Raw genomic sequence first — 26,867 nt, forward strand, 5'->3', positions numbered from 1 at the left:
CCCGGAATCCGTGGGCGGCGAGGGGTCGGTCGCGCGCCATGCGCCCAGCCCCGACGGCGCGGACGCCCCCTCGCGCGCCGGCCGCTGGTGGGGCCTACGAGCCTGGGCCGGGCATTGCCCCCCGACGGCTACTCTAGGGGGCGCGGGGCCCGGCGGAGGGCGGCCCAGCCAGGCGCCCTCCCCGGGCGCTGAGTCCCCGCGCCCCGGAGGGATGGGGCGGGCGGCCACCGCCGCCTAAGATGCCGGCCATGCGGGGGCTCCTGGCGCCACAGAACACCTTTCTGGACACCATCGCCACGCGCTTCGACGGGACGCGTGAGTCAGGCCCTAGCCCCCTAGCTTGGGGAGTAGTCCACTGCCTCCTGCTGCTTGGCGCCCACGGGTTTCCCCTCTTCCTCACCCTCTTGAAGCTGGAGCCACCCTCTCATTCCAGTTACTGAAGGTTTCCTGGAGGTTTTCAGGGTCGACACTGCTAGCAGATGTCCCTAGGTGCGGTAGGTGCGGGGCGGGATGAGGCAATAACCCATCCCTACCTCGGACCTGGCGCTGTTGCAAGGGCCGAGTAGGGTGAAGCCTGTGGACAGCACACAGGGCTCAAAATCCAGATTTAGAAATAAGATTTGCAAAGGAAGATAGAGTAGGCGGGATTCAGCAGATACTGTGTGTGCAAACCATCACACAGCCTAAACACTTTGCTTGGAATGCCCACCCAGCCCAAAGATGAGCTTGGGGACTCTTATAGGGACTGTGGAAGTTTGGAAACGGCAACTTGAGCTCCCAGATTCTGGGTTCTTGGGCTCTGAACACAGGGAAACATAAAAACAGGGTCCCTCCCCCTCTCACTCCCAGCGGGGCTTCCCGGTTCTAAGTAGCATCCCTTCCTCCTGTTGTAGACAGCCTAGGAACTCATCACTGACTCTCCCTCCCCGCACCCAGACTTCTCCATCTGCTTCGCGCTTGAAGCCTGCTGATTCAGCACCCCTCATTCCCCAATACATGCTTGGCTCCAGGCTCTGCTCAGTCACTATCCATACACCCCCATTCTTGATTGCATTCACTAGTTCCTGAGCTAGGGCATGCCCATGCCATGAGGGTGCAAACACAGCACAGGATGGACAGTGGCCTGGGTTGCTTTGCGGAACAAGTGGGTCTCATGGGAGGAGCCATACAGCCAACCTTTTTGTCCAGTTGGTGGGTGAGCCTGGCAGAGGCAGATGTGAGCCTAGAGCAGGTGCAGTCTTTGGGAAATCCCTAACCCCACTCCTTATTCAAACTGCTCAGGACACACTCCACCAGGGCACAGTGCCCACACTGGACTGCACTTAGCAATCTGCATCGGCATGGGCTGATCCCCAAACACCACACACACACACACACACACACACACACACACACACACACACACACACAACGACACATGCATCTGGCAGTTGACCCTTGGGGATATTGACGCACAGATGACATACTTAAGTCTCATTCATAAACAGGTCTTCGCCAGTACAGAGCCCTGGGGTATTTTGCAAAGCAGGGCTGGTAGCTGAAGGTGCCCTTCAGTCCGTGCTCTCTTCTGAGGGGTGCTCTCTTGCAGACAGTAACTTCGTGCTGGGCAACGCCCAGGTGGCAGGGCTCTTCCCTGTGGTCTACTGCTCGGATGGCTTCTGTGACCTCACGGGCTTCTCCAGGGCTGAGGTCATGCAACGGGGCTGTGCCTGCTCCTTTCTCTATGGGCCAGACACCAGTGAGCTGGTTCGTCAACAGATCCGCAAGGCCCTGGATGAACACAAGGAGTTCAAAGCTGAACTGATCCTGTACCGGAAGAGCGGTGAGGCACCATGGCACCAATGTGCCCCCCTTTAGTGCCACCCTGGTGGGCTGGGCACCCACCCCACTCATGGCCACTCTTCCTTTCCCATCCTCCCATGTACCCATCCACCCTTTAATCCCAGCCTCTGCCCTGCCTCTGCCCTGCCTCCCCAGCCATCACCCTCGCTCCCAGTCTGTCTCCACTCCCGCCCAGTCTTGAGTTTCTTGTATTCAGAAGGGGGACAGAGCACCCCATCTCAGTGTCTGGCAGTCATGTCTGCTCTCCTTTGCCCCCTCTCCCAAGCCCTGTCCTAAATGAACCCACACTGCTATTCCTTCCCCGGGGAAGCTGTATCAGCTTGCTTCTGTTATGACCTTAGGCTGGGCTCAGAATGGAAGGGCTAAGTCTGTCTCTTTGCCTAGGGCTTCCATTCTGGTGTCTCCTGGATGTGATTCCTATAAAAAATGAAAAGGGGGAGGTGGCCCTCTTCCTGGTCTCTCACAAGGACATCAGTGATACCAAGACCCGCGGAGGACCCGACAACTGGAAGGAAAGAGGTGGGTGCTTGCGATGTTGATTTAGACACCACTGAGGCTGGGACACGTGCCCTCCCAGCCTCCTGTGCTGGCCGAGTCCCACTCTATCTGACAGAGTGGCTGGCGCTGCTCTGTGTTTGATGTCCTGGGACGAAACAAACTCCGCCTGCCTGTGTCTAGGAAGCTCCCCTTTCCCACCAATGAGAGGGCGACTGACTCCTTTCTACACAGCATCCCTGATGGGGAGCCCAGGGCAAAGCCCTCTCCAAGGACTGGGCCAGGCTGTCCAGGTCACAGAGCTGTCGTTAGACACTGGTCCAAGGCCTCCGTGCCATCCGGGAAGCTGGGCGCTCGGTCCGTGCCCCCTGCTCTATCCTCACTCAACCCTGGCTTTGCCTCTGCTCGGTGTCAGTCTTCAGCATGGGCTCCACGGAGCTCCTGCACCTTTGCTGGCAGCAACCCACTGCCTCTGCATCTTGAGACCCTCTTAGAAACTTGCTTTCTCGGGCCTTTCTCCTTTTCTTGTCTTGCTGGATCCAGACCGGCAGCTGACCCTGGAAGCGGTGTATTGAGTACCCCAGGACTGCACAGCTCTGATTGACAAGTCACCTAGCGCAGTGAGGAATGCCTAACCCCTCACTCTGAAGAGACAAAAGGGTCAACAAGCCAGATCAGTCCACAGACTAGCAGCTAGTGTCCTATACCCCTATCCTATAGCTGAACGTCACTGGACCTTCTGTTTTGCAGGTGGTGGCCGGCGCCGATATGGTCGGTCAGGAAAAAAAGGCTTCAATGCCAATCGGCGGCGAAGCCGAGCTGTTCTCTATCACCTCTCTGGCCATCTGCAGAAGCAGCCTAAGGGCAAGCACAAGCTCAATAAGGTAGACTGAGCACCTGGGTGTGTGTTTGGGTTGGGGGCAGGGTAGGGCAGGCTGAGGAAAGCTAAACCACCTCAGAGAGAATTGCCCACCAGCCCTTTGTGGGTGGAACCGAAAGAGAGAATAAGTCCTACCTGATCCATCAGAGGCCTAAAAGAACCCTTCAGCTTTGGAGTCCTATGGGCCCGGGTTCAACCCTGGCTCCCCTCCTAAGCAATTGTTTGGCCTTGGCTAAGTCGTTGGCTCTTTCCTGTCCTCAGCTCTCTGGTCTGTAAATAAGGCCCCTGTCAGGGCCACTTTGAGAGTGCAGGGAGAGAAAGGAGATGAATGCCCACTTAGTCACGCTCCTGAATTAGCCTTTCTCCTCTCTGGACCCGCCCCTCCTCACTCAGGGAGTGTTTGGAGAGAAGCCAAATTTGCCTGAATATAAAGTCGCTGCCATCCGGAAGTCACCCTTCATCCTGCTGCACTGTGGGGCTCTGAGAGCCACCTGGGATGGCTTCATCCTGCTTGCCACACTCTACGTGGCTGTCACCGTGCCATACAGCGTGTGTGTGAGCACAGCACGGGAGCCCAGCGCTGCCCGTGGCCCACCTAGTGTCTGTGACCTGGCCGTGGAGGTTCTCTTCATCCTTGGTACGTGTAATGTCTGCCTGCTACTTCACTCAGGGCCAGCCCGCCTTGGGCTTCTGTTGGGATCGTTCCTTGCTTGGTCTCCAGTGCCCCACAGCATCTCCCTTGGCCTTCCCTGAGCCGAGACTAGCCTTGGAAAGCCTTGGTGTCTCCCTCTGTAAATGAGTCTAACAATGTGTGCATACTAGAGCTACGCAGCTTAGTCAGGCCACCAGTGTGAAGGGCTTGGGGCAGGACCACACACTGGACAGGGCAGTGTCCAGTGTGAGGAGCTGTATCCTACTGATGCCTGCCTATCTTCCAACAGATATTGTGCTGAATTTTCGTACCACATTTGTGTCCAAGTCAGGCCAGGTGGTATTTGCCCAAAGTCCATTTGCCTCCATTACGTCACCACCTGGTTCCTGCTGGACGTCATAGCGGCGCTGCCCTTTGACCTACTGCACGCCTTCAAGGTCAACGTGGTCAGTGTGGCCGGGTTGGGTGGTGAGCTTCGGGCTGATACCAGCGGGCTAGAGCTGGCCCGGCATGACCTTCTTTCCCCAATCTTAGTATGTTGGGGCTCACCTGCTGAAGACCGTGCGGCTGCTGCGCTTGCTGCGCCTGCTGCCGAGACTGGACCGGTACTCGCAGTACAGCGCCGTTGTGCTCACCTTGCTCATGGCTGTCTTCGCGCTGCTCGCCCATTGGGTGGCCTGTGTCTGGTTCTACATCGGCCAACAGGAGATTGAGAGCAGCGAATCTGAGCTGCCTGAGATCGGTACGGCGGACTGAGAAGAGGGTTGCATGGCAGGTGCCAGGATGTGACTGTCTGCATGCGGGAATGTCAGAGAAACGCTGTGCATGGCAGGTGCCAGGATGTGACCGTCTGCATGCGGGAATGTCAGAGAAGCGGTGTGCATGTATGTGATGGCCACCGCCATGGGAAAGCCCAGTGACTACCTGGGGAGTCTTAGTCACCCGTAGCATCCTCCTAAAGCCCAGACCTAGATTACATTCCTCAAGCTCTTGACCAGCCGTGGAAGACCAGGTAAGGACCTGCTGGCCTCATGGCTTCCTTTTATGTCACCTTCTTTGAAGCTTGCCCACACAGGTTCTTCAAGCCATTGCCCCACTTTTATCATCTCCAGATCATATGTTTTTCATATGTTGCTGAATCCACGTTTTCCCTGGGCCTAAACAGCAGCCTTTTATCCCAGCATCCCCTCCTTCCCTTTACCTCCACCGCTGGGCTCCTCCCTCCACTCACCACCCACTCTGTCATTTCCTTTCTCACCTTCCCATGTCACTCACAAGGTTGTGGGGCTTTCTAGGGCTGAACCCCAGTAACGCTATAGCCCTTCACCGCCTGAACCCCAGTAACGCTATAGCCCTTCACTGCCTTAACCCCAATAAGGTTATAGCCCTTCACTGCCTGAACCCCAGTAAGGCTATAGCCTTCACTGCTAGCCATGCACCTCCTGTGTGCGGTGTGGCCCAGCCCCTCCAAGTCCCCAGACTCCAGACAGGTTTTATTAGCACCTTTCCTCCTCCTTTGCCAGCCCATGGTGTGGCCACAAGAACGCACTTTTCATTTTCCCAGTTAACAATCCCGTTCCAGCCAGTGCCAATGTCTGGTGCATCCCAAACCGAGCGCACCTTTCTTCCACACCTCCAACCCTCTGTCAGCGTCTCGGTAACTGACATTTGTCGAGTTTCCAGCTGCCTGGGTGACTTCTCATGTCCAGTAACCTCAGTGGGGTCACCAGTCAGTCTTAGAACTTGCTCTGATTGCTTCCCCCAAGAGATGCTGAGACTCCTGTGAACCTTCTCCTTGCCAGGCACATGGAGACGGTGTGTGCCCCAAGGGCCCACTTGGCGGCTCCCTGAGCCCTCTAGTTGCTGAGCATGTGGAAACAGGGACGCTCCAGCTCGCTAGCACCTGCCTTTCCCGGGGGAGTCTATAGTTTAGGGCAGCTCTGGGGTCAGCATCCACCCAAACCCCTGTCTCCAGCACACCTCCAAGTGGCCCTGAATCACTAAGTTCCCAAGTGAACCCCATTCTTTGCAACTGATCCAGATACCCTTGGTCTTGAGTCCATACAAGATGGTTCAGTGAGTAAGGGCACCTGCTGCCAAGCCTGGCAAACCTGCATTTGCTCCCCCGGGCCAACATGATAGGGGAGAACTGACTTCCACAAGTTGTCCCTGGCTTCTACATGCTTAACGTGGCATGTGTACACATGTAAGGGAGGGAGGGAAGGTTAGAGGGAGGGAGGAAGAAGGCAGGCAAGGCAGGCTTTAATAAAAAAATCCCTCCCTGTCTTTTAAGGTTAAGCACACATATCTCCTATTCTAGGGAGCTGCTGAGCCCCTGCCTGGTAACCCTAAGGTTTAGCCCCCCTCCTGTGGCTCTTATTTGCTAGTTTGTATCCTACAATACAGCCTCTGCCCCTCTGCCGGAGCCCTGCCACTGTGTGCGTTCAGCTACTGAGGGGATGGGTGTGGATGGGCAGAGAGCTATGAGGACCCTCAAGGCCATGTGCAAAAATAAACGGGGTGTGTGGCACAGGGTCTGTTTGTTGACCTTGTGAACTTGCACTTGCTGGTTCCAGAGAAGACCGGTAAGTTCAGCCTCCGCACAGTAGTATAGCCATGTACACGCAGGGAAGTCTGTTTGTTTGGGAGGGCGTAAGGGTGTGAGTACACACGCCTGTGTGACTATGCAAGTATATGTAGATTCATCTGTGTGCTAGTGTGTCCCCACCCCTGCCTGTGTGTCAGTGTGCAGTCACCTGTGGTCATTAGGGATTCAAGCATACACAGGCTTTTTCAGCGCGTGGGCATGGTTGTGGCCGAACATCGGTATAGCGTTTGCATATTTGCCCTTGCCTTCCGCACTGTGTTGTGCATATGGGCACCTCAGTGGCGTACGTGCACACATCCATGTGGGCTTGTTGGTGACAGCATATAGGAAACTGGCTGTGAGGCTGAGGGACAGGGAATGGCTGGCTGGGCAGGGACAGGGTTTTCGGTAGCAGATGGGTTGGACAAAAGAAAATTGTTTGCTTGCCGGTGGTGGCGCACGCCTTTAATCCCAGCACTCCGGAGGCAGAGACAGGAGGATCTCGGTGAGTTCGAGGCCAGCCTGATCTACAAAGTGAGTTCCAGGACAGGCTCCAAGCTACAGAGAAACCCTGTCTTGGAAAAAAAAATGTGTGAGTGGACAAGGTAGAGGGGGTGGCCTCAGTCATCCAAACTAGGGGGCCAGGCTGAGGCTAAATGCTGTGAGATTGCCACCCCTAACCCCAGCGCCTATGCCTGGCTACCTTCTGTGAGATTGACAGCAGCCTTGGGTGTGCTTCTCGTCACTCTATCAGAGGCTGTGGAGCCAGGCAGCTTTTCTCCCGTGCTGTCTTGCTGAGAGGTGAAGGGATAGCTTAGGATGTGCTGTGTTAGCAAAGAGAAAGGGTGACAGAGCCACAGGGGTGAGCCTACCTTTGCTCGTTCCTCACTTCCAGGGAGCAGCAGAACCGTCCTGCTCTCTGAGGTCCCCTCTCCCTCTCCCCCAACCAGGCTGGCTGCAGGAGCTGGCACGCAGGCTGGAGACCCCCTACTATCTCGTGAGCCGACTGCAGATGAAGGGAACAGCTCAGGCCAGAACGCAAACTGCAGCAGCAGGAGCGGCAGCGGCAGCGAAGCCAATGGCACTGGGCTGGAGCTTCTGGGCGGTCCCTCCCTACGCAGCGCCTACATCACCTCCTTGTACTTCGCACTCAGCAGCCTCACCAGCGTGGGCTTCGGCAACGTGTCCGCTAACACGGACACTGAGAAGATATTCTCTATCTGCACCATGCTCATTGGAGGTGAGGCTGGGCTATGGCTTTCTGGGCCCCTCCCTGCCCACCAGAGCAAGGCCATGTTTGCTAGCCAGGCCTGGAGGTGACCCTTCCACTCCACTCTTCCCCAGCTCTAATGCATGCAGTGGTGTTTGGGAGATGTGGACGGCCATCATCCAGCGCATGTATGCTCGCCGCTTCCTGTACCACAGGCCGCACCCGTGACCTGCGTGACTACATCCGCATCCACCGTATCCCCAAGCCCCTCAAGCAGCGTATGCTTGAGTACTTCCAAGCCACCTGGGCTTGTGAACAACGGCATCGACACTACTGAGGTGTGGTGGCCTCCTGGGCTGCTCCTTCTAGACTTTTGCTTCCTCAAGGGGTTTGTGCTTGGTCTCAACGATCAGGAGTGGGGGTGTGGGTAGGTGGGAGATGCAGAAGTTTGGTTTTCCTGGTTCTCTTGCAGGGACAGCACCCACCCACGAGGCAGAGCAGAGCCCTAGCTGGGGCTGTGGGTCCTGTGTTCACTGATGTCAGTCTGAGGCCAGGAGGAAGAAAGGGGAAGGGTGGGGGCTGCAAGGAGCTTTCTTCTGTTGACCAATGCTGTTCAGGAGGCTCAGGCATCCTTCCATTTCCCCCTTTGCTCCTGAGGTTGGAAATGGTGGAGAGGAGCTGGTTGGAAGGGGCCTCCTCCCCTGCTACCCTAACTCTGCCCTACTGTCTGCCTCCAGCTGCTGCAGAGCCTCCCGGACGAGCTTCGAGCAGACATCGCCATGCACCTGCACAAGGAGGTCCTGCAGCTGCCGCTGTTTGAGGCAGCGAGCCGCGGCTGCCTGCGGGCGCTGTCCCTGGCAACTGAGACCCGCCTTCTGCACACCTGGAGAGTACCCTCATTCACCAAGGTGATGCTCTCCAGGGCCCTCTACTTTGTCTGCTCGGGTTCCATGGAAGTCCTCAAAGGTGGCACCGTGCTCGCCATTCTAGGTTTGTGTGAGGGGAGAGAGGGTGCTTGGGGCTCATGTGTCTATGGGATGCATGGCCATCCTGCAGAGAAGGGGAGATGGGGTAGCAACAAAGCCACTGAGGGGAGAGACAGACAGGATGGAGTCAGAAACAACCAGAGCCCTTCAGAGAGACAAAGAATGAGTCAGTGACCCACACAGGAGGAGATGGCAACCTGGGGCCTTCCCAGGATGAGGCCAGGGAGGAGGCTGGCTTTTAAGGAGATCCAGTGCGTGATGGGACGGAGAGGCCAGGGGGGAAAGTGCAGGGGACTGTACTCTAGTAGGGTGGAGAGAGGGAGGACGCAGCAGGCCCGAAGCCTAGACGTCTCTGTATGACAGGGTAGACTCACTGAGAAGAAGAAGCAAACCCTTCCTTTGGCAGAAAGAAAGAGGGGAAGGGAGACATCAGTTTCCTGGATGAGGACCAGGGGTCAACCTCTGCAGAGGGGGACAGTGTTAAGTAAGCACAAGAGGCTCCCAGAGGATTGTCTGCCCAGGCCTTCTATGCCAAGACTCCGGAAACTCACAGAAACCATCATCCTTCCCATTTCACACAGAAGGGAACTAAGCACGGAAGAGTGAAACAGCCAGGCGCTGGCCAGCAGGGCAGGAACACAGCTGTCTGACTAAATCTCATGCGTCTTACACGGTCTACCAAGAGCCTTGGGAAAGCCATGGCCATTTCAGGAGGGCCCGGTGTGCACACAGGCGTCAGGAAAGCACGCCCGAGTGCTCTGGGAAGCTGGTAGAGGAGCCATGCTGTGCAGCTGTGGTGCTGTGCAGCTGTGATGCTGTGCAGCTGTGGGGGGCTCAAAGGAGGTACCCCAGAGGGCAAGGGACCGAGACCAGTCTGGATAATCCAGGCAGGTTCATACAGCAGGTGGAAGGGAGGTAATGACCAAGTCACAGAATAGCTAGAACCCAGAGGCGTGGGCTACAAAGGAGACTAGAACACATAGGAACATGGACGGTCGTGGCGTGGCGTGGTGTGGCGTGGCATGGCGTGATGCTGGACACCCCAGCAGCTACAGGGGCTTCATTCTCACTCCCTCTAGTGGCATTAGATGAAGGAAATGCCACATGGGAGCTTCAGAGCCTGAGCAAGATGACAGACTGTTAAAGCACGCATTTTGTTTGTCTTTCATGAGTGTGGCTTCTGAGCCTAGATGCAGTGTATACTAGAACTGAGGAAATGGAGTTATGGCCAGGGATTGGCACATGCTTGCAGTCCAAGCCAGGTGGAATACTCATGCAAGAGATTTGCTTGAGCCCAGGAGTTGTAAGTCAGCCTAGGCAACATAGCGAGACCATCTGAGAGATGAAGAGCGGGAAGGGAAAGGAAAAGCAAAGAGAGGGGAGGGAGAGAGGGAGGGAGAGAGGAAAGCAAGCAGATAGGCAAGCCCTGCTGTGAAGCTTAGTGAGTGTAGGATTAGCCCTGATGTTACATAAAACCAGGTACAGAGGCACATGCTTGTATCCCAGCACTCGGGAGGTGGAGGAGGCAGGATGATGAGAATTTAAGCCACCCTAGACTACATAGGGAGCTTGAGGCTGACCTGGGATAAATTCAACCGTTTCAAGAAGCAAAAGAGAGAAAATAAATAAGGTAGAGTTGTGCCACACGGGTATGACTGGTAACCCTTGAGGAACCGAGGGACATGTGTGGCTGAAAACCTTTGAGGAGCTGAGCTAGAGAGATCAGGAGGCCGGAAGGACAGGGTGACGGCCAGACTGGGCAGAGCAGGACTATAGGGTGGTCACACTTGGTAGCAAGTGCCTGAGAACTGAGTGTTTTGTTCTGTGTGTGCTGTGTGGTCTAGTCTCCTATTTTAGCCTCTGAGGGCTGGGAGTACGTGTGCCCAGCTGTGACCTGGTTTCTTCTGCTTTGCTTTCGTCCAACCTCCCCACCTGCCTCTCAGCTGGGAACTCAGGTGCACCCAGGCTGTACTCCTGGCAGATGAGTCTGGCCCTGTAGTCAACAGTAGTGATTTCTGGCCCCAACCTGTTGTGAACTGATTCAGCCAAGTGTTCCAAGACCTCTGATAGAGGTGGCAACAGGATGAGCTGGGCCTAGTGGCTGTGGCCCGGGTGCCAGCGGCAGGTCTCTGGTTGCTGTTGACTTTGTCCTTAGTCCTGTTTTCTCTCATTTTGTGTCATTTCTTTGGTGAGAACAAATGATACCATATCTTATTTCAGATGACACAAAAGACAAGCTCCTTCCATAAAGTACTCTGTAATCCAAACAGTGCTCGAAGGATCCAGGGAGCCTCAACCAAGAACGGAAAACTTAAATGAGGTGCACGGACATTGAGAGGCCTCTGGGCTGTTGTGTGTGCTGACTGGCAAGCCACCTGCCTTGGCCCTAAGGCCTTGACTGCTTCCTTCTAATCACCTGGCTGCTCTGACAGGGCCGAGCTGCCTATGCCTGTGCCCAGGTTGAGGACAATCAAAAGGGAACAAGAGAGAGGAAAACAATGAAATTAATTCTCTGGTTGGCTCTCTGTCTGGGGCCAACACCGACTCACTTCTGTGCTCTCCATCAGGACGACAGACCGGTGTGATTCTAAGACCCTCCCCATCCAACATCCCTGAGGCTGGAGGACATTATGTCTGTGATAGTTTGCTGTCAACCAGGTGGTAGTCTCAGTTTAGCATTGGCAAACCCTTGGTGGTGATATTAAGGCGCTCCCTTCCCCATCCCAAGTGTGGAGGAGGCAGCTCAGACAGGGCGATGACAGCATAGCCACCTGACATTTTCATCGTGCCACGGAGCACTAAACAGATACAAGCCACATCCAAATCACCTGTGGCCTTTAAGAAATCGGATTGTAAAAGTCGAGCCAGGGGCCTGGGAGTCTGATTGGTTTAATTTCCCCAGGGGAGTCTAATTAACTTCCTGTCTGTGAACCACAGGAACTGATGACATCCTACTTAGATGCAGAGGTTTCATCAACCGTTGGAAGTGCTTGAGAGCCTGGGTCCCCACTGTTCTTCACTGTGTGGTGTGTGTGTGTGTGTGTGGTGTGTGTGTTCGCGCGTGCACACGTGTGTGACCAGCGCGACCTGGGCCTCCCACCCCAGCCAGGCCCTGTGCTTGAGCCTAGGTCCCACTGTCCTTCACTCTGTGTGTGTGTGTGTGTGTGTGCGCATGTGTGTGTGCATGTGTGTGTTGTGGTGTGCGTGCGCGCACGTGTGTGTGACCAGCGTGACCTGGGCAATCCCACCCCAGCGAGGCCCTTGTGCTTGAGCCTGGGTCCCACTGTCCTTCACTCTGTGGTGTGTGTGTTGTGCACGCGCGCACACACACGTGTGTGACCAGCGCGACCTGGGCATCCCACCCCAGCCAGGCCCTTGTGCTTAGTCCGACAGCTCATCTCCCCTCCCTAGTGACTTGCTACCCTTGACTTCCTCTCCTCAGGAAGGGTGATCTGATCGGGTTGTGAACTACCCCAGCGGGAGCAGGTAGTGAAGGCCAATGCGGATGTGAAGGGCTGACTACTGCGTCCTGCAGTGTCTGCAGCTGGCTGGGCTGCATGAAAGCCTGGCCCTGTAACCCTGAGTTCGCCCCACGCTTTAGCCGTGGCCTCCGCGGGGAGCTCAGCTACAACCTGGGGGGCTGAGGTGTCTCTGCAGAGGTAAGGGTGCTGGGTATGTGTAATGGAGGGGCTGGGTGCCAGGGAGCAGGTGAAGTGAACAAAGTTGGGGGAGTAAAAAGGGAGGTGAGGGGGTTGTGTGAAACACACACACACACACACACACACACACACACCTCAGGGCAGAAATCCACACTCAGGCCTTTCTTTTTCTTTTGTTTCCAGACACAGGGTTTCTCTGTGTAGTCCTAGCTGCCCTGGAACTCACTCTGTAGACCAGGCCGACCTTGAACTCACAGAGACCGCCTGTCTCTGCCTCCCAAGTGCTGGGGATTAAAGGCGTGCGCCAACCACCATAGCTAACAACAGGTTTGGAAGTCAGTCCAAGCCAGGGCATGGGTAGCACATTTCTTAATTCCAGCACTCAGGAGGCAGAGGACGGGTGGGTGAATCTTGTGAGATCAAGCCAACGTGGTCGATGTAGGTCAGGACAGCCAGGCTACCTGTCTCAGAAAAACAAGCCTGTCCAGCTTTGGTCTCCCAGACATACTTGGGCTCTGACCAGAACAAACTCTACTGGGAAGGAAGCCACGTGCAGTTTGCTAACCTGCAGAACCCTGTGAGCTGTAGATGGAGGGGTAGTCAGACTGGCATCAGCCCCTGGGGTTGCTTCTGAACAGAGCCCTGTGGAGGCCCTTGTCTCGTCGCCATCAAATAAGCATGTTCTGAGGTGGATTAGTACTTGCCTGCTGATAAAACATGACCAGTGCAACTTACAGAAGAAGGGTTTAGCTGGGCTCACGGGTCCAAAGGGGATGGAGGAGTCGGCAGCTGGAATGGCGCTGGGAGCAGGAAGCTGAGGGCTCACATCCTTTACCTCAGGCAGTAAGTGGCGAGAGTGAAGCGGAAGGGTAGAGACTGCTTTTCTCTCAAAGCCCACTTACCTTCATCCAGCAAAGCCACACCTCTTAAACCTCACCAAAGGTGGCCCTCAGCTGGAGACCAAGTGTTCAAATGCCTGAGACTGTGGGGGCATCCCTCCTTTGATCCAGCACAGAGGTCTTGGGGTCTCCTGATTTTCACTAGCACACACTGTATAGTCAGAAGGACCAAGTAGAGGGGTGTTATTATCCACATTTGGTGGAAGCTGGAGGAAGATTTCCTCCAGGGCTTGGCGATTTCATCATGAACAGTGTGCAGGTTACCTCTGCCAGGGCCTTTTCCTCTTTTTTTTTTTTTTTTGGGGGGGGGGTCTTTCCTGTGCCTTGCAGGAAGGAGAGAAGCACAGCAGTGGCCTTGAACCCCATCCCCTCTGTCCCCAGGTAGATACAGTTCCCTGAGTGGTGACAATACCCTCATGTCCACCCTGGAGGAGAAGGAGAACGGACGGGGAACAGGGACACACGGTCTCACCAGCCACAGCAGATGAGCCCTCCAGTCCTCTGCTGTCTCCTGGCTGCACCTCCTCCTCCTCAGCTGCCAAACTCCTATCCCCACGTCGACCCTGCTCCCCGACCACGTCTCGGGAGGCAGAGGGCGGCCAAGTAGGACAGGGGTTTGAAGCCTGAGGCTGGCCCCTCTGCCATCCAAGGACCCTAGACGGGCTACGGTTTGCCTCCATGCCATGGAATGTACCCCCAGACCTGAGTCCCAGGTGAGCAGGCCTGGACTTCACGGCAAGATTGTGGTGATAGGATGGAGGGTACAATTAGCATACCCTGCCCTGAGTGTTAGCCATTTTTATTTTTTAGACTATGTGTCCCAGGTTGTTCTCCACCGAGTGACCCCTCCTGCTTCTGTCTCCTGAGTGCTGGGATTACATATGTGCACCATGCCTGGTTCATATTTTCCACATTTAAAAAAAAGATTTTATTTGTTATCTATTTATTTTTTTTTTGTTTTGTTTTTGTTTTTGTGGGTTTTTTTTTTTTTTTTGAGACAAGGGTTTTCTCTGTTTTAACAGTCCTGGCCATCCTAGAACTCGCTTTGTAGAGCAGGCTGGCCCTTAAGCTGAGATCTACCTGCCTCTGCCTCTCAAGTGCTAGGATTAAAGGTGTGCACCATTGCCACCTGGCCAAGATTTTATTTTATTTTTTTTTTTGGTTTTTCGAGGACAGGGTTTCCTGTAGTTTCTAGAGCCTGTCCTGAACTAGCTCTTGTAGACAGGCTGCCTCGAACTCAGAGATCCGCCTGCCTCTGCCTCCCGAGTGCTGGGATTAAAGGTGTGCGCCACCACTGATTTTATTTTTAAATGTGGGAGTGTGGGGCAAGCAGGGAACTATGCACATGAGTGCAGGTACCCACAGAGGCCAGAGAGTCCCCTGGAACAGGAGTTACAGGTGATTGTGAGCTGTTCTATGTGAGTTCTCTGCAAGAATGAAACAGGCTTTTAACTTCAGAGGGCATCTCTCCAGCCCCATCCTTCATCTTAATCCATCCAGCCTTCATGGACCGAGCCTGTCTCCTCCAGGAAGCCTTCCTGAGGCCTGCAAAGCCTCTGTTAGTAGTGGGCTGACCCTTAACTCTGGCTGTTTTGGTTACTCTCAATTTACTCTTCAACTAAAAATGCAAGCTCCTAGGAAAGGGGACCATGTGCTAGCTTCTTAGGATGTCCAGGTCCCCAGCTAGGCCTGAGCTTCTGCAACTGACACGTCACTGGGAACATCCTATCCCGACAACCACGGTGGCTGCCTATCGTCTGATTTGTTGTTTTGATCTGTTGGGTCCACAGGGTCGTAGATGGCATTGAGGATGGCTGTGGCTCTGACCAGCACGAAGTTCTCTTTCCGAGTGGGTCAGTCTGGCCCAGAATGTAGCAGCAGCCCCTCTCCGGGACCAGGTACTGGGCTGGGGGACAGAGAAGTGTGGGTGGGCAACCCCATTTTCCTCACGGACATCAAGCACTGGTGGTGTCTGACGAGCCTGGTGTTAGGAGGAACTGGCGGGGCAACCTGCCTGGACGCCCCTGCAGGCTGCTGGTGAGGACTGGGATGTCGGCTTTCTAACAGTATAAACTCAGTATCTTGATCCAGCTTCCCGTCTATAAAATAGGTTGTTGGGCATGTTAATCAGAGAATCTTCCTAATACCCTTATGGGCTGGAAAGAGGCAGCCTAAAAGTGGGCAGAGTGACAGCGCATCCTCTAGGAACAGAATGAGGACAGATGCAAAGAACACTTCCAGCTAGACATGGTGGCATAAGTGCCCATAATGCCAGCATAATGCTAGGGAGGTGGAGGCAGACAGAGCTCAAGACAAGCCTTGGCTATTCAGGAGATCAAAGAGTACCATGGGCTGCCAGGCGGTGGTGGCGCAACGCCTTTAATCCCAGCACTCGGGAGGCAGAGGCAGGCGATCTCTGAATTCGAGGCCAGCCTGGTCTACAAGAGCTAGTTCCAGGACAGGCTCTAGAAACTACAGGGAAAACCCTGTTTCGAAAAAAAAAAAAAAAAAAAAAAAAAAACAACAACAAAAAAAAAGAGTACCATGGGCTACGAGACTATCTCATCCCATGGAGGGACAACTTCCTGCAGGGAGGAGGACACTGGACAGTGTTACTCAGGGCTGCTGGGAGGGGTTTTCATGCTGCTGATAATTTAGGCAAAACTTAACAACTTGACTAAGCCCAGAAGGGAGCTGGGTGAGCCAGGTCAGTGGTCTAAGAAGGCTGGGCCTGGATCCTAAACTGTCTGTCTTTTAGCAGCTCTGGCTGGTAACCCCATCCTTTCCACAGAGAGTGGCCTGCTCACCGTCCCCATTGGGACCAGTGAGGCAAGGAGCACAGACACATTGGACAAGCTGCGGCAGGCGGTGGGTGGATTGAGATGGGAGCAGGGAGGTATGACCAGGCTCTGGCTGAGATGGCTGGCCTACTGACCTTGGTGACCCCTCCCCTCCAAGGTGATGGAGCTGTCCGAACAGGTGCTACAGATGCGAGAAGGGACTGCAGGTCACTTCGCCAGGCTGTGCACCTCATCCTGGTGCCCCAAGGGGAAGGCCAGTGTCCCCATGTATCAGGAGAGGGGCCCGTGCCCAGCCAGCTGCCTCTGGGCTGCTACAGCCCCTGCGTGTGGACACTGGGGCATCCTCCTATTGCCTGCAGCCCCCAGCAGGCTCTGTCTTGAGTGGGACCTGGCCTCAACCCTCGTCCAGGGCACCCCCCTCCCCTCATGGCACCCTGGCCCTGGGGCCCCCCAGCATCTCAGAGCTCCCCCTGGCCTCGAGCCAAGCTTTATGGACCTCCACCTCAGACTCGGAGCCCCCTGCCTCTTGGAGACCTCTGCTCTGAGCCAAGCAACCCCAGCCATCACCCCCTCCTGAGGAAGAGGCTAGGACTGGGACCCCAGCACCTGTGGAGCCAGGCTGAGGCTACCAGTACTGAGAGCCCCCTCCTGGGTCAGGGAAGCCGGGCCTTGCCCTGGGATCCCCACAGCCTAGAGATGGTGCTCATTGGCTGCCACGGTCCTGGCACAGGTCCAGTGGACCCAGGAAGAAGGCACAGGAGTCCTGGACTGCTGGCCTGGAGATCAGTACTACAAAACACCTGCCACCTGCTGCTCTGGCCTGGGCCTCCCAGCTGTGCGGCTGCCCGGCTGGCTCAGGGGCAGGGAGCCCAGGAAAGAAAGATGCTTAGCTTAGCCCTCAAGAGGGTGAGCTGGAGCCTCAGGCAGGCCCTCAGGACTAGGGGTCCACAGGTTCCAGCTCCACTGACCCGCTTGTCCCCGCATCCACCTGATGGGGGGCAGAGGCCTGAGTCAAGGAGGGGTTCTGCCATTCCTTGCATGTGCCCATCTCCACCTGTCCTCAATTTTTTTATATGAAAAAAAAAAAAAACAAAAAAATAAAAGTACTTTGGAACTTGGGTGCTTTTATTTACAAAAAAGAAAAACAAAAAAGAAGAGTCTAAAGCTGACCCACTGGAGACACAGGAGTGATTGTGGCAATGATGGGGGCTCTGGCTCTGGGGAGGCTCAGGGTCCCCAGCCTCTCCTTGCTTCCCCATGGTGATCCCACCTTGCCTCAAAGGCTCAAATCATGGGCCAGCAGTTGGGCCTCCACTAGCCCACTCTGGGTAGAAGGGTTTTCCAGGAGCCTGAGTTCCCAGCTCAAGGGAGCTGGAATGACAGGGGAAACTGATGGCTAGAGGATGCCCCTCTACCCGCCTCACTGGCGGTGTGATCCTTGGCAGCCTCGGCCCCGGCTGAGGGCAATGAGGTCCTGGTTGATGAGGAAGACAAATCTCAGGCTGGCGATCTGGGCAGGAAAGATGGCTCAGTACCGAGGGTGGAACAGGACATCCATGGACTAGACTGTCATGCACCAGGTGACATACCCTGGCATGCTCTGGTCCCCAAACTCACCTCCACCACAGAGTTGTTGCTAAGCCTCCACTTGGAACCACACAGCACAGGCCGGCCATCAATCTAGATGGGCCGCCGGCCCTCATTGGCAATGAAGAAGTCACCATTGTTTTTCAGCTTGATGACACCTGTTGAGGCAGAAAGGAAAATGAATGACAAGGGAGACAACCCGGAGAGAGAGCTAGTGCCTTTCTGCTTCCTGGGGAGGAGGGCTTGAAGGAGCTTTAGACACCCTAGCTAGAGACCTCAAGGCACCAATTCCTTTGGCCTGCCTCACTGGCCCGTGAGGGCTCTTGAGGCATATGGCCATGGCTGGACAGTCCCAGTGAGAGGCCGCTGGAGTGGCAGGAGGGTATACGCTTGCTTGCGGGAGATCTTCCAGGCTGGACCCCTCTAGAGACAGGTCCACATCGATCTGGTTGTCCTTGGTCGCCTCTGCCCAGGGTGATCTGGGAAATGGTGGAGGTGAGGGCTGGGACAGGGAATGAGGGAAAGGTAGGCCCGCACACAGGCCAGGTAGAACAATGAGAAAACAAGGACTGGGCAGAGTAAGGGACAACAAAGGACGGGTGCCGAGGCAGGGTGGGGAACAGCGACAGCCTGTCTTACCTCACGAGAACGCATTAGGTATCGCACCCATGCGGCCCCGCAACACGGCCATGGGTCTGGTGTCGAAGTCTGGAGAGCTCATGCCTGAGGAAGAGCAGAGTAAGCAAGTAGGATATTCCCAGCCCTGCACCAGGGTGGGGAAGACCGGGACTGGACTGGCAAACAGCATACCCAGATAGGGCAAGCAAAGGGGCTCAGTGGACAGATACCACAGAGGATGCTCTCTGGTCTCCGGCCTCACCTGTGATGCGGTCCACAAGCACCTGCCACTTATGCAGTTTCCTGTTCCAGCTTGCCGGATCTCTCGTTTCTCTGCCGCCGGTCAGCCCACTTGTCAGCTCTGAGGTGCAGATGAAACGTTAAGAAGGGACACTGATGCCACTAGCACCTTGAACTGGTCCCCTCCAGTTCAGCGAGGAGACTCCCACCCCCACTGTCCCCAGAGGGGCAGGCTACCGATGCTCCAGGACTTCATCTCGCATGTCCCTGAGTGGTGAAAGAGGGTGGATAAGGCCCCTATTAGGAACCCGTACCTGGCCGCACTAGGGCACCCCAGGCTCTTCAGCCAAGGGGCCTAGGAAGTCGTTTAAGGCCTGGCCTAGCCTGGGACCCAGGTGGGGAAAGGGAAGGCAGTGAGTCTTAAGCGGGCCCCCATAGGAGAGGGTGCAACAGGGTGGCTAGGCCCAGCAGCTGCAGCTGAAGCTACGTCTGCTGGGCAGCCTGGTGTGCCCAACAAATTGGAGTCAACCCTCTCCAGGAACTCACTTGAGCTTACTGTCGTCAATCAGGTCCTCTGCATCAGAGAAGTTTAGCACTTGGTCCCCCTTAGGCAGTGGCTGCACTGAACAAACAACAGAGGAAGTGTAAATGTCGAGGCTCCTACTCCAGCCCTGGCTGCCCAACAGCCAGGCGAGCCGAGTAGCCAGGGTGCCAGAGCCAGGGGAGCACTGTCCCAAGTCAGCGGTACTCTGACCTCACACAATGCGTCCTGCCACTGAACTTGGGACAGAGGTGGTTCAAGACAAGGGAACTACAGCTGACCTGCATTGGGCTTGTGGTGCATGACACACTCAACCCGTGACATGAGAGTGTCATGAGACATGAGAGGACTGCTCAGCTCCCTGTATACGTGAGGGGTCAGAGACCAGGGGAGGCTCCCCTGTATATGAGGGACAGCAGAGGGCAGATGCTGGCACAGCCAGGACCTAATGCGCTCCCCAGCCTTTCTGGCCACCCTAACAGGCGGCAACCACTGGAAAGCACAGGCCTGCAGAAACTGCTTCCACTTCAACCTGTGGGGGTGACTTTCTTATAGGCCCTGAATTAGCTTTATTGCTGTTAAAAAGATGAACAGAGCAGGAAAATTAATATTAGAACCGAACAGTTATGTTCTGGAGAAATATTGCTTCATGAAAGTTTCAAGTTTCTGGTGAGAAGAGAAGAAAACTGAGGAACCCAGAATTATAAGAACTTGCAATTTCGCCGGGCGGTGGTGGCGCACGCCTTTAATTCCCAGCACTCGGGAGCGAGGCAGGCGGATTTCTGTGAGTTCTAGACCAGCCTGGTCTACAAGAGCTAGTTCCAGGACAGCTCTAAAGCTGCAGAGAAACCCTGGTCTCGAAAAACAAAAACAAACAAACAAACAAAAAAAAAAAAACAAGAACTTGCACTTATTTCTAGCAGCGGCGCTCCACAGCAGGGTAGCCAGCAGCCAGATTGGGGGTTGGAGGGCTACACAGGAGGCAACAGACTGTGGTGACAGAGGAGTAGGCTCTCTGGTCACTGCCACCAAGCTGCCTTCCATCAGGTCCACTGAAATCCACGACTAATGTGTGACTAACCTGCTGGCTAAGCCAAGGAAACCGTCTGATCCTTGGGACCCTGGGATCTAAGCAATGAGAAACTAATTCCCACAACAAAGACTCTTGGAGGAAAAAAATTCTATAACTTTAGATAAGGCTTTCAGTCAACAGAGTGACTTCCAAAACAATGGCAAAAGAAGCAGAATCTGGTGACACAAACGTATAATTCCAGTTCTTGAGTGATGGAGGCAGGAGGGTCAGCCTGGCTGTAGAAAACCAGACCCACAAATAGATAGATAGATAGAATAGATAGATAGATAGATAGATAGATAGATAGATAATAATTAAGCAAATAAACAAACAATAAATAAAATAAAGCTGGACAGGTGGTGCACATGCCGTTAATACCAGCACTTGGTAGGCAGAGGCTAGGTGGATCTCTTTAAGTTCTAGGCCAGCTTGGTCTACAGACCGAGTTCCAGGGACAGCCAAGGCTATAATGGGGAAATCCTGTCTCAAAAAAAACCAAAACAACAAAAACAAAGACAGCGGGCTTTAAAGCCGTAGAAAATGTTCTCTGTGAGATTCAGTGACAGGTAAGACAGAAGACCCTGAACCACTAAAACCCGTGGCTGTATTTCTATGGGCCTCGTGCAGGAGACCATCTTTTTCGAAGCAGAGCTGCAGGGAGCATCCACACGAAGGGCTTCACTTTTCCTAGTATGGGGAACTATGGTGTGTGATGCACTACACAGCAGGCAGTGGATTCGGGCAAGAAGAGTGTGGCCTAAGCCATAGACACCAGGACCTGGGCACCAGTCCTCCTACAGGCTTTCTGCAGCCTAACCAGATGGCTTTCCTAAAACTTCTTCTGGCTTGGAGAAGGGAAGTTCATGATAAGAGGGTAGCAGAAGCACTCCAGCCCTTGGGGAAGAGAGTAGATAGCGGGGCCTAAGCTATCAGGTCCCAATGGAGAGTCCTAGGCCTAAACTACCTGACAACACACACTCCCTGGTCCACAACAAGGCAATGGGGGGGGGGGGGAGGCCGAGTGCTGACAGAGCAACTTTAAAGCAGGTCGTTGTCTCTGAGGACATGAGGAAGAGGGGGTAAAGACAACACTCTCAGGCTGCTCCAGTTTAATGCTTCCTATAAATAATATACTAATGTATCGTTTGTGATGGCAAGATAGGGTCAAGAAAAAACAAAAACCCAAAAACCAAGAAGCAGTAATAACTGCTATTTGGACTTTTGGCACAAGATACCATGCAAGCTGGTCTCTCCCTTTCCATGACGCCAAAGACCTTACCAGCTCTACAAGGAAGCAAGTTTTGTTGCTGCTGTTGTTTTGCAAACTGAGGTGAAGAGGATACTAGGGGCTTCCTGACACTGGCAGGCAGCTGTGCCCAGAGCACTTCACACAAGCTCTCCCACCTGAACACCTGGCCGCTCACACTGCAGTTCCTGGGTGTGTTACCTGTCTGGTCCTCAAGTAGGTAATACTGTTTCATGAGCTGCCAGTGGGCCTGCAGAGCCTTGGCAGTACGAGCCAGGTAGAAGGCAATCAGGGTGTCTGTGTAGCAAGTCCTGGAAGGTTTCCAAGGTGGGCTGGCTGGTCTGGAGACAACAAATAAGCTTTCATGCCAGGGTTTCCTCATTCCCGCCCCATCCTTGTCCCCAAGCCCTCCCAGGAACTGGAAGAAGCAACAGTCAACCAGGGGGGACAGGAATGGTTTCTCCCAAGACACATCACAAAGATCCCCGCAGATGTGCTCATCTGCACGTGTGTGCAGACCACAGACAGGGCAGACAGAGGGCTCCCCACACTGGTGGCTTTCCAAGTGCCCAGCTTTGTGGCTCTATCCCAGTCCTCAACCTACCGATCCTACTTTGCTCAGCAACTGCTCTTCAGCCTTGCGGAACAGGCCTTGCTCTGAATGGCTGCAATGGCTTCTGGGTGCATTGCCTCATGCCTGGCAAGCCAGCCTGAGCATGGAAAGGAGATGAAGGACAGAGCTGAAAGGAGGGAGTCAAGTAATCTGGGGTTCCTACTCCCCCCAAACCTATAAACGCGTTTGGGACTTAGAGATTCCAAGCCTAGAAGTCTTGGTAGAAATAACCTGAGGCTTAGCACAGGCACCGGGGGCATGGTCCAGTGATGAAGATGCAACTCCATTAAATGGAAGGTCACATTCTCTAAAAAAACCCAGTGTGGTGGCACACGCTTGTAATTCCAGCCTGCAGAAGATGGAGGCAGGAGGATAGTTCAAAGTCAAGGCCAGTCTAGGCTATAGAAAAGCTCCAAATCAGGCAGGTATACATAGTAAGACCTGGGCTCAAAACAGCATACAAGAAAGAGCCGGGCAAGCTGTAACTCTTTTTAAGCCCTTCCCCAGTACATGGCTAACGCTGCACTCATTAACCACTGCCTACTGTCCCCTTCTTCCCATGCTGAGGCCAGCCTGTATTCTGGCATCTCTGGGGCTATGGCTACAGCTACAGTGGGTGCAGGGCTGGTGAAGGAGAGGATGGGCACTCAGCATCAGACCGAGTTCTGAGGACATTTCACTAAGTGACTGAGGAGCATGGCTGCCTATGTGCGTGAGCTTAGTGGGAATTCTGAACCTAGCAGGGTCTTGGGACTCTTTGTTTTGGTTCTCTTTTTGTTGTTTGTTTTCAAGGCAGGGTTTCACTGTGTAGCCGTGGCCGTTCAGGAGCTGGCTCTGTAGACCAGGCTGGCCTTGAACTCATAGACCGACCTGCCTTTGCCTTCTAAGTGCAAGACGGCTCAGTTCCCCTCTTCATATAAGGATCTATAGGGCCAGTGTGGAAAAGTTCAGAGGTGACACTGGTGGACCTGGGGCTCCTGGCACTTGTGGCCATTTGTTTCATATGCCACCTTCTCTACCGCCCCAGACTCTGCCGCTTCTTTCCACCTGGAACTAGAAGGCGCTAGAGGAAGGAGCTGCTCTGTAAACCTGGCAGGTCCCCCAATTATCCAGAGGACACAAGGCCCCAGACCTGCCTCCCAAGCCCTTCCTTTGGCCCTGATAGAATCTGGATTTCCTATACCTAGTTCCAAATTTGGGTACCCCCAGCACCTCCCCTCTACTGAGAGCAGCCCACTTACTTGGAGATGACGGGTCGTAGAGCAGGGCGTACCAACGCTCTTGAAACTTCCCGAAGGGTGAAACGACAGCTGAACTTCACACCCCGGTGGACAGATGTCAGGTCATTGGTCTGCAAGACCCAGACTGGTTTGCTCCAGTCTCGCACTGGGAAGAATCCTTCCCTTGGAAGCCATAGGGTCCCTACTCTGAGCTAGTGTGGGGTTCGGATTTTGGAGGGTAGAGGGGAAGGGAGCCCCAGTCCCATGGTGGGGTGTGGGGGGGTAAACTACCTGCAGCACAGCATTGATGAGTAGGAGGTACGTCTGCAGGCTTCCATCGGCCCAGATCCTTCGTCACTGAAGTGGCTGTTTGCTTTTCTTCTCACACGCTTAGTGAGTCCAGGGGTTGGGGCAGGGCTGGGTGGCACAGGAGTGCTGGGGGCCTTGGATACCTGGGTACAGGGCATGGAGCACAATAAACTCAAAGCTGGTAGCAGAAAGCTAGGGCTTCCAACCTACTGCTTCACAAAACCGTGACAGCTGCAGCTCAGGGAACCACCAGGGAGCCAAGCTGGAGAGCTCAGCTTTCCAATACCCACCCCCACCAAATTAACTTCTGCATAATTCTTGACCAGATGGGGGTCTTCTTTCTGCTCGTGGTATCCTTGGGTTGAGAATGGAGGGTGGGTGGGGAGGATACCGAGGGAACTACTCTTGCTGGTACCACTGTCTGGGGCCAGAGCAATGCCACCTGGGGGTTAATTTTTACACCCTGCAATGCTGGGAACAAGCTGTCTGCTCCCAGAGAATAGATACATGCTCCCTGCCTCCCACAACCAAATGTGATCAGGATGCACTGGCAAGAGTTGAGGAGTGCAGCAAGAAGGGAGTAGGGAAAGACAGGAGGGAGGGGCCTAGAGTGGGGGCGGGGTAGCTCGGTCCCTCACAGCCTCATCTATCTGGGGAACAGACTCCTGGCCCCTGGCTGTATCCAGATCCCTTACCTCTTCTTCTCACTAGAGAGGGCTCGCTCCCTGAGCAGCGGCCCGACTCTCCTCCACTGGCCCCCTTCACCCGGGTAGAAGACTTGGCCAGGCTGCTCTCCACCAGCTCATCATCAAACTTTTTCCTTCTTGATGAACCTGTAGGAAGCCCTGCACTGTTAGCCACTGGTTAGCCATCCAGCCCCAAAGAGCAGGCTCCAGTGGGAACTAACCTGCCCAGCTGCCTTCATTTCTAACCAGTGCCGGGCTCAGTGCACAGGGAATGACTACAAGCGAGTCCTGAGATGAGAGCGTACGGGTTAGAGACTGCAGACCGCCACAGAGAGGCTGGTACCGCCTCTGCCCTGTCCTGAATGCTACAGGGGGAGGTAACAGCGGGAAAAGGAAAGGAAAAGCAACTGGCTCTGTCTGGACCCAAGGCAGGGTCAGAGGGGCCATTCCCAGCAAAGGTTAAAGCATGTGGTAGCTAATCCCACAAGCCCTCCGCTTCCAGTCTCTCCGAACCCGGCTACTCTGGAAGAGCTTCTCCGTTTAGGGATAGTACCCAGGGCCTGAGAGGAGGCTCGCTTCTGTCCTGCCAGTGGACTCTTCATCCTCTGAACGGCTGGCAGTGCCTGATGCCATCAGGGATGAATCTAGCAGCCCCTGGGAATCTAGAAAAATAGAAATGGTGAACTCGGGCTTCCCAGGCACCCTCTGCACGTGGACCCCTTTTTCTCAGCCTCTCCCTTGTTAGTCCCTTCAGCCCTTTCCCTGCCTCCTTGAGCTCGAAGCTTCTAAGGTGGGGTTTCCGGCCATCCATATCCCGTCTGGGCTCAGACCTGGCCCAGACCTTCCACGCTGGGCAGTTCTTCCCGGGGCCACGTGTCATGTCGTGCAGCACATGGTACTCAGGTCAGACTGGTGATGCCGACACACCGGGCTCTTGGGCATAACTGCTCCCTCTGCCATCAATGCAGCGTGCCAAAGAGCAGCTCAGCAGCAAGTCAGTTCGAACTGTGGCTCTGCCAAGAGGTGCATGGGTGGTGCTGGCCCAAGGGGGGATGGTGGCAACACCAAGCCAGAGCCGAAAGACACTTGTGCAAGGCCCGAGGGGGGAGGTAAAATCAGCAGATGCTTGGTGCCCGAGCATCTGGGGAGGTGGGCTGGCCTCATACTACCTTTGTCCATCCTCTCACAGTCCCAAAGCCACCGGCTCCAAACACAGGGCTAGGAGGAAGGGTCCCGCACGCTCATCCAAGGATTCTGACCAAGAGAGCTTAGAAGTAGAGTAGAGAGTCTGCAAAGGAGAAATAAAGCTCCCTAAGGCTCAGGTTTCTAACGGGCCAAACCCATTTCCCACTTCCTGAACTTGCTCATGTTTCCTGTCTCCTGAGGCAGGGAGGGCATATGTAGTGGGAAGAGGCATGAAGCGCCACTCCCAATTACACTCAAAGATCAGTAGCTATTACCTGGTGCGATGGCTCCTGCCCTTTAATCCCAGTACCAGAAAAGCAGATGGATCCCTGTTGAGTTTGAGGCCAGCCCGGCCTACCCAGCAAGCAAGGGCTATATAGTGAGACCCTGCTTCAAATAATAGAAACACAAATCTAAGTAGCTATGTGGAAGTCACTGTGACCTTGGGGAGCACGATAAAAGCTGAAGACAAAAGACACACTAGGTTCAGAGACCCCTCTAATTTTACCAGGAAATCCCAAATGAAACATCTTGACTGTCAAAGCGTCAAGGGATTCTTGGCTCAGCTTTTTTCTTCAATGGCCCGCTCACAGCAGCAGCACCAGCCCTTCTCCTAGGCCGCAGCCGGGGAGGCTAGACAGAATCCCGGTGTCTCACTACACCTTTCTCCCCCTTCCATTTGCGGCTTTTACGTAAGTGGGTGCTGAAGATTAAAAAGTGGTTTGGGAGCTGTGTGAATCCCCACCGCCTTGGCGGACCCGCCTCTAGCCCCAGGAAAACTCAGGGACAGACTTCCTGGAGGGCTGTCTGCAGGCCCCGCCCCTTCGGACTCGGGTGCCTCCCGGGGCAAAGTTCCGGGCTCAGCCCCGCAGGACGCTCCCCGCCCTGCTCGGCGGGTTACGGCCGGGGAAAGCGGGCACCGCCAGAGAGGGGGGGAAGGTGCCCAGTCCCACACGCAACTGAGGCAGTCTTTGCCCTTCCTTCCCGTCCCTCCGCGCCCCTCCCGCGGGAGCCCACCCGAGGTGAGGGGTCAGTCCAGGGCTGTTTCAGGGGCTCTGGGGAGAAGTGGTAATTTAGTCAGCGCTGCAGCACACAGTACTGCACCGATAAACCGCGATGCGCTCGCAGTCTGGCTCTGAGCCCCACCGGCTGGTGACAGCGAACCAGGACCGACTCCCCGCCAAGTCTCACCCCACCACAAGCATGCCACCTTTGCGCATGCGTGGAACGCCGCAGGCCCGATTCTAGCTCGGTCAGACTCACGCATGCGCAGATTTTTCGGGGCGATACCGGGGCGGGGCCCCGAATCTTGCGGGGGGTTGTGCCCCGCGGCACACTGTGAAACTCCGCTTTGCCCCCAACTCTACTGAGAACACTAGGAGACGAACCGAGAGGTCTCACCATTCCTAGGCTGCCAGCTCCAACAATTTCTCCGCGGCGACTGCAGGAGCCGCAGGGCCAAAGCCGGCTTCCGTGAGAAGCATCTACTTCCGGGTTGTGAGCACGGGGTTGCGCGATCTTTTCCGGTTCGTGCTGGAA

General features: G+C 55.0%; 2 protein-coding genes across 2 annotated transcripts; one reads left to right on the top strand and one right to left on the bottom strand.

Moving 5' to 3' along the window:
- The first annotated feature begins 239 nt into the window (after positions 1 to 239).
- On the top strand, positions 240 to 16,906 carry Kcnh3 (potassium voltage-gated channel subfamily H member 3). Its single transcript, XM_038342179.2, is given in 37 exon segments — positions 240 to 315; positions 1,589 to 1,822; positions 2,227 to 2,361; positions 3,088 to 3,221; positions 3,611 to 3,854; positions 4,159 to 4,212; positions 4,215 to 4,315; positions 4,404 to 4,611; positions 7,407 to 7,460; positions 7,463 to 7,696; positions 7,801 to 7,832; positions 7,835 to 7,879; positions 7,881 to 7,976; positions 7,978 to 8,004; positions 8,404 to 8,526; positions 8,528 to 8,560; positions 8,562 to 8,588; positions 8,590 to 8,656; positions 12,095 to 12,167; positions 12,169 to 12,226; positions 12,228 to 12,324; positions 13,592 to 13,650; positions 13,652 to 13,771; positions 13,773 to 13,848; positions 13,851 to 13,923; positions 15,001 to 15,043; positions 15,045 to 15,108; positions 16,002 to 16,078; positions 16,169 to 16,210; positions 16,213 to 16,305; positions 16,308 to 16,406; positions 16,408 to 16,492; positions 16,495 to 16,538; positions 16,540 to 16,570; positions 16,573 to 16,622; positions 16,624 to 16,740; positions 16,742 to 16,906. Coding segments are annotated over 37 exon segments (3,390 nt in total).
- Positions 16,907 to 17,115: 209 nt separating this feature from the next.
- Positions 17,116 to 26,518, bottom strand: Mcrs1 (microspherule protein 1). The gene is given in 26 exon segments (XM_042055741.1): positions 17,116 to 17,521; positions 17,629 to 17,758; positions 17,990 to 18,018; positions 18,020 to 18,061; positions 18,063 to 18,077; positions 18,238 to 18,264; positions 18,266 to 18,321; positions 18,479 to 18,567; positions 18,691 to 18,723; positions 19,003 to 19,078; positions 21,517 to 21,601; positions 21,603 to 21,656; positions 21,920 to 21,966; positions 21,969 to 22,009; positions 22,011 to 22,025; positions 23,166 to 23,212; positions 23,214 to 23,279; positions 23,440 to 23,469; positions 23,471 to 23,505; positions 23,508 to 23,529; positions 23,532 to 23,600; positions 23,748 to 23,899; positions 24,153 to 24,280; positions 24,657 to 24,733; positions 24,735 to 24,805; positions 25,313 to 26,518. Coding segments are annotated over 26 exon segments (1,536 nt in total). The 5' UTR covers positions 25,323 to 26,518; the 3' UTR covers positions 17,116 to 17,431.
- Between the last annotated feature and the right edge of the window lie 349 nt (positions 26,519 to 26,867).

Source organism: Arvicola amphibius, chromosome 9 (genome assembly GCF_903992535.2).
Source record: "Arvicola amphibius chromosome 9, mArvAmp1.2, whole genome shotgun sequence".
Lineage (NCBI taxonomy): Eukaryota > Metazoa > Chordata > Mammalia > Rodentia > Cricetidae > Arvicola > Arvicola amphibius.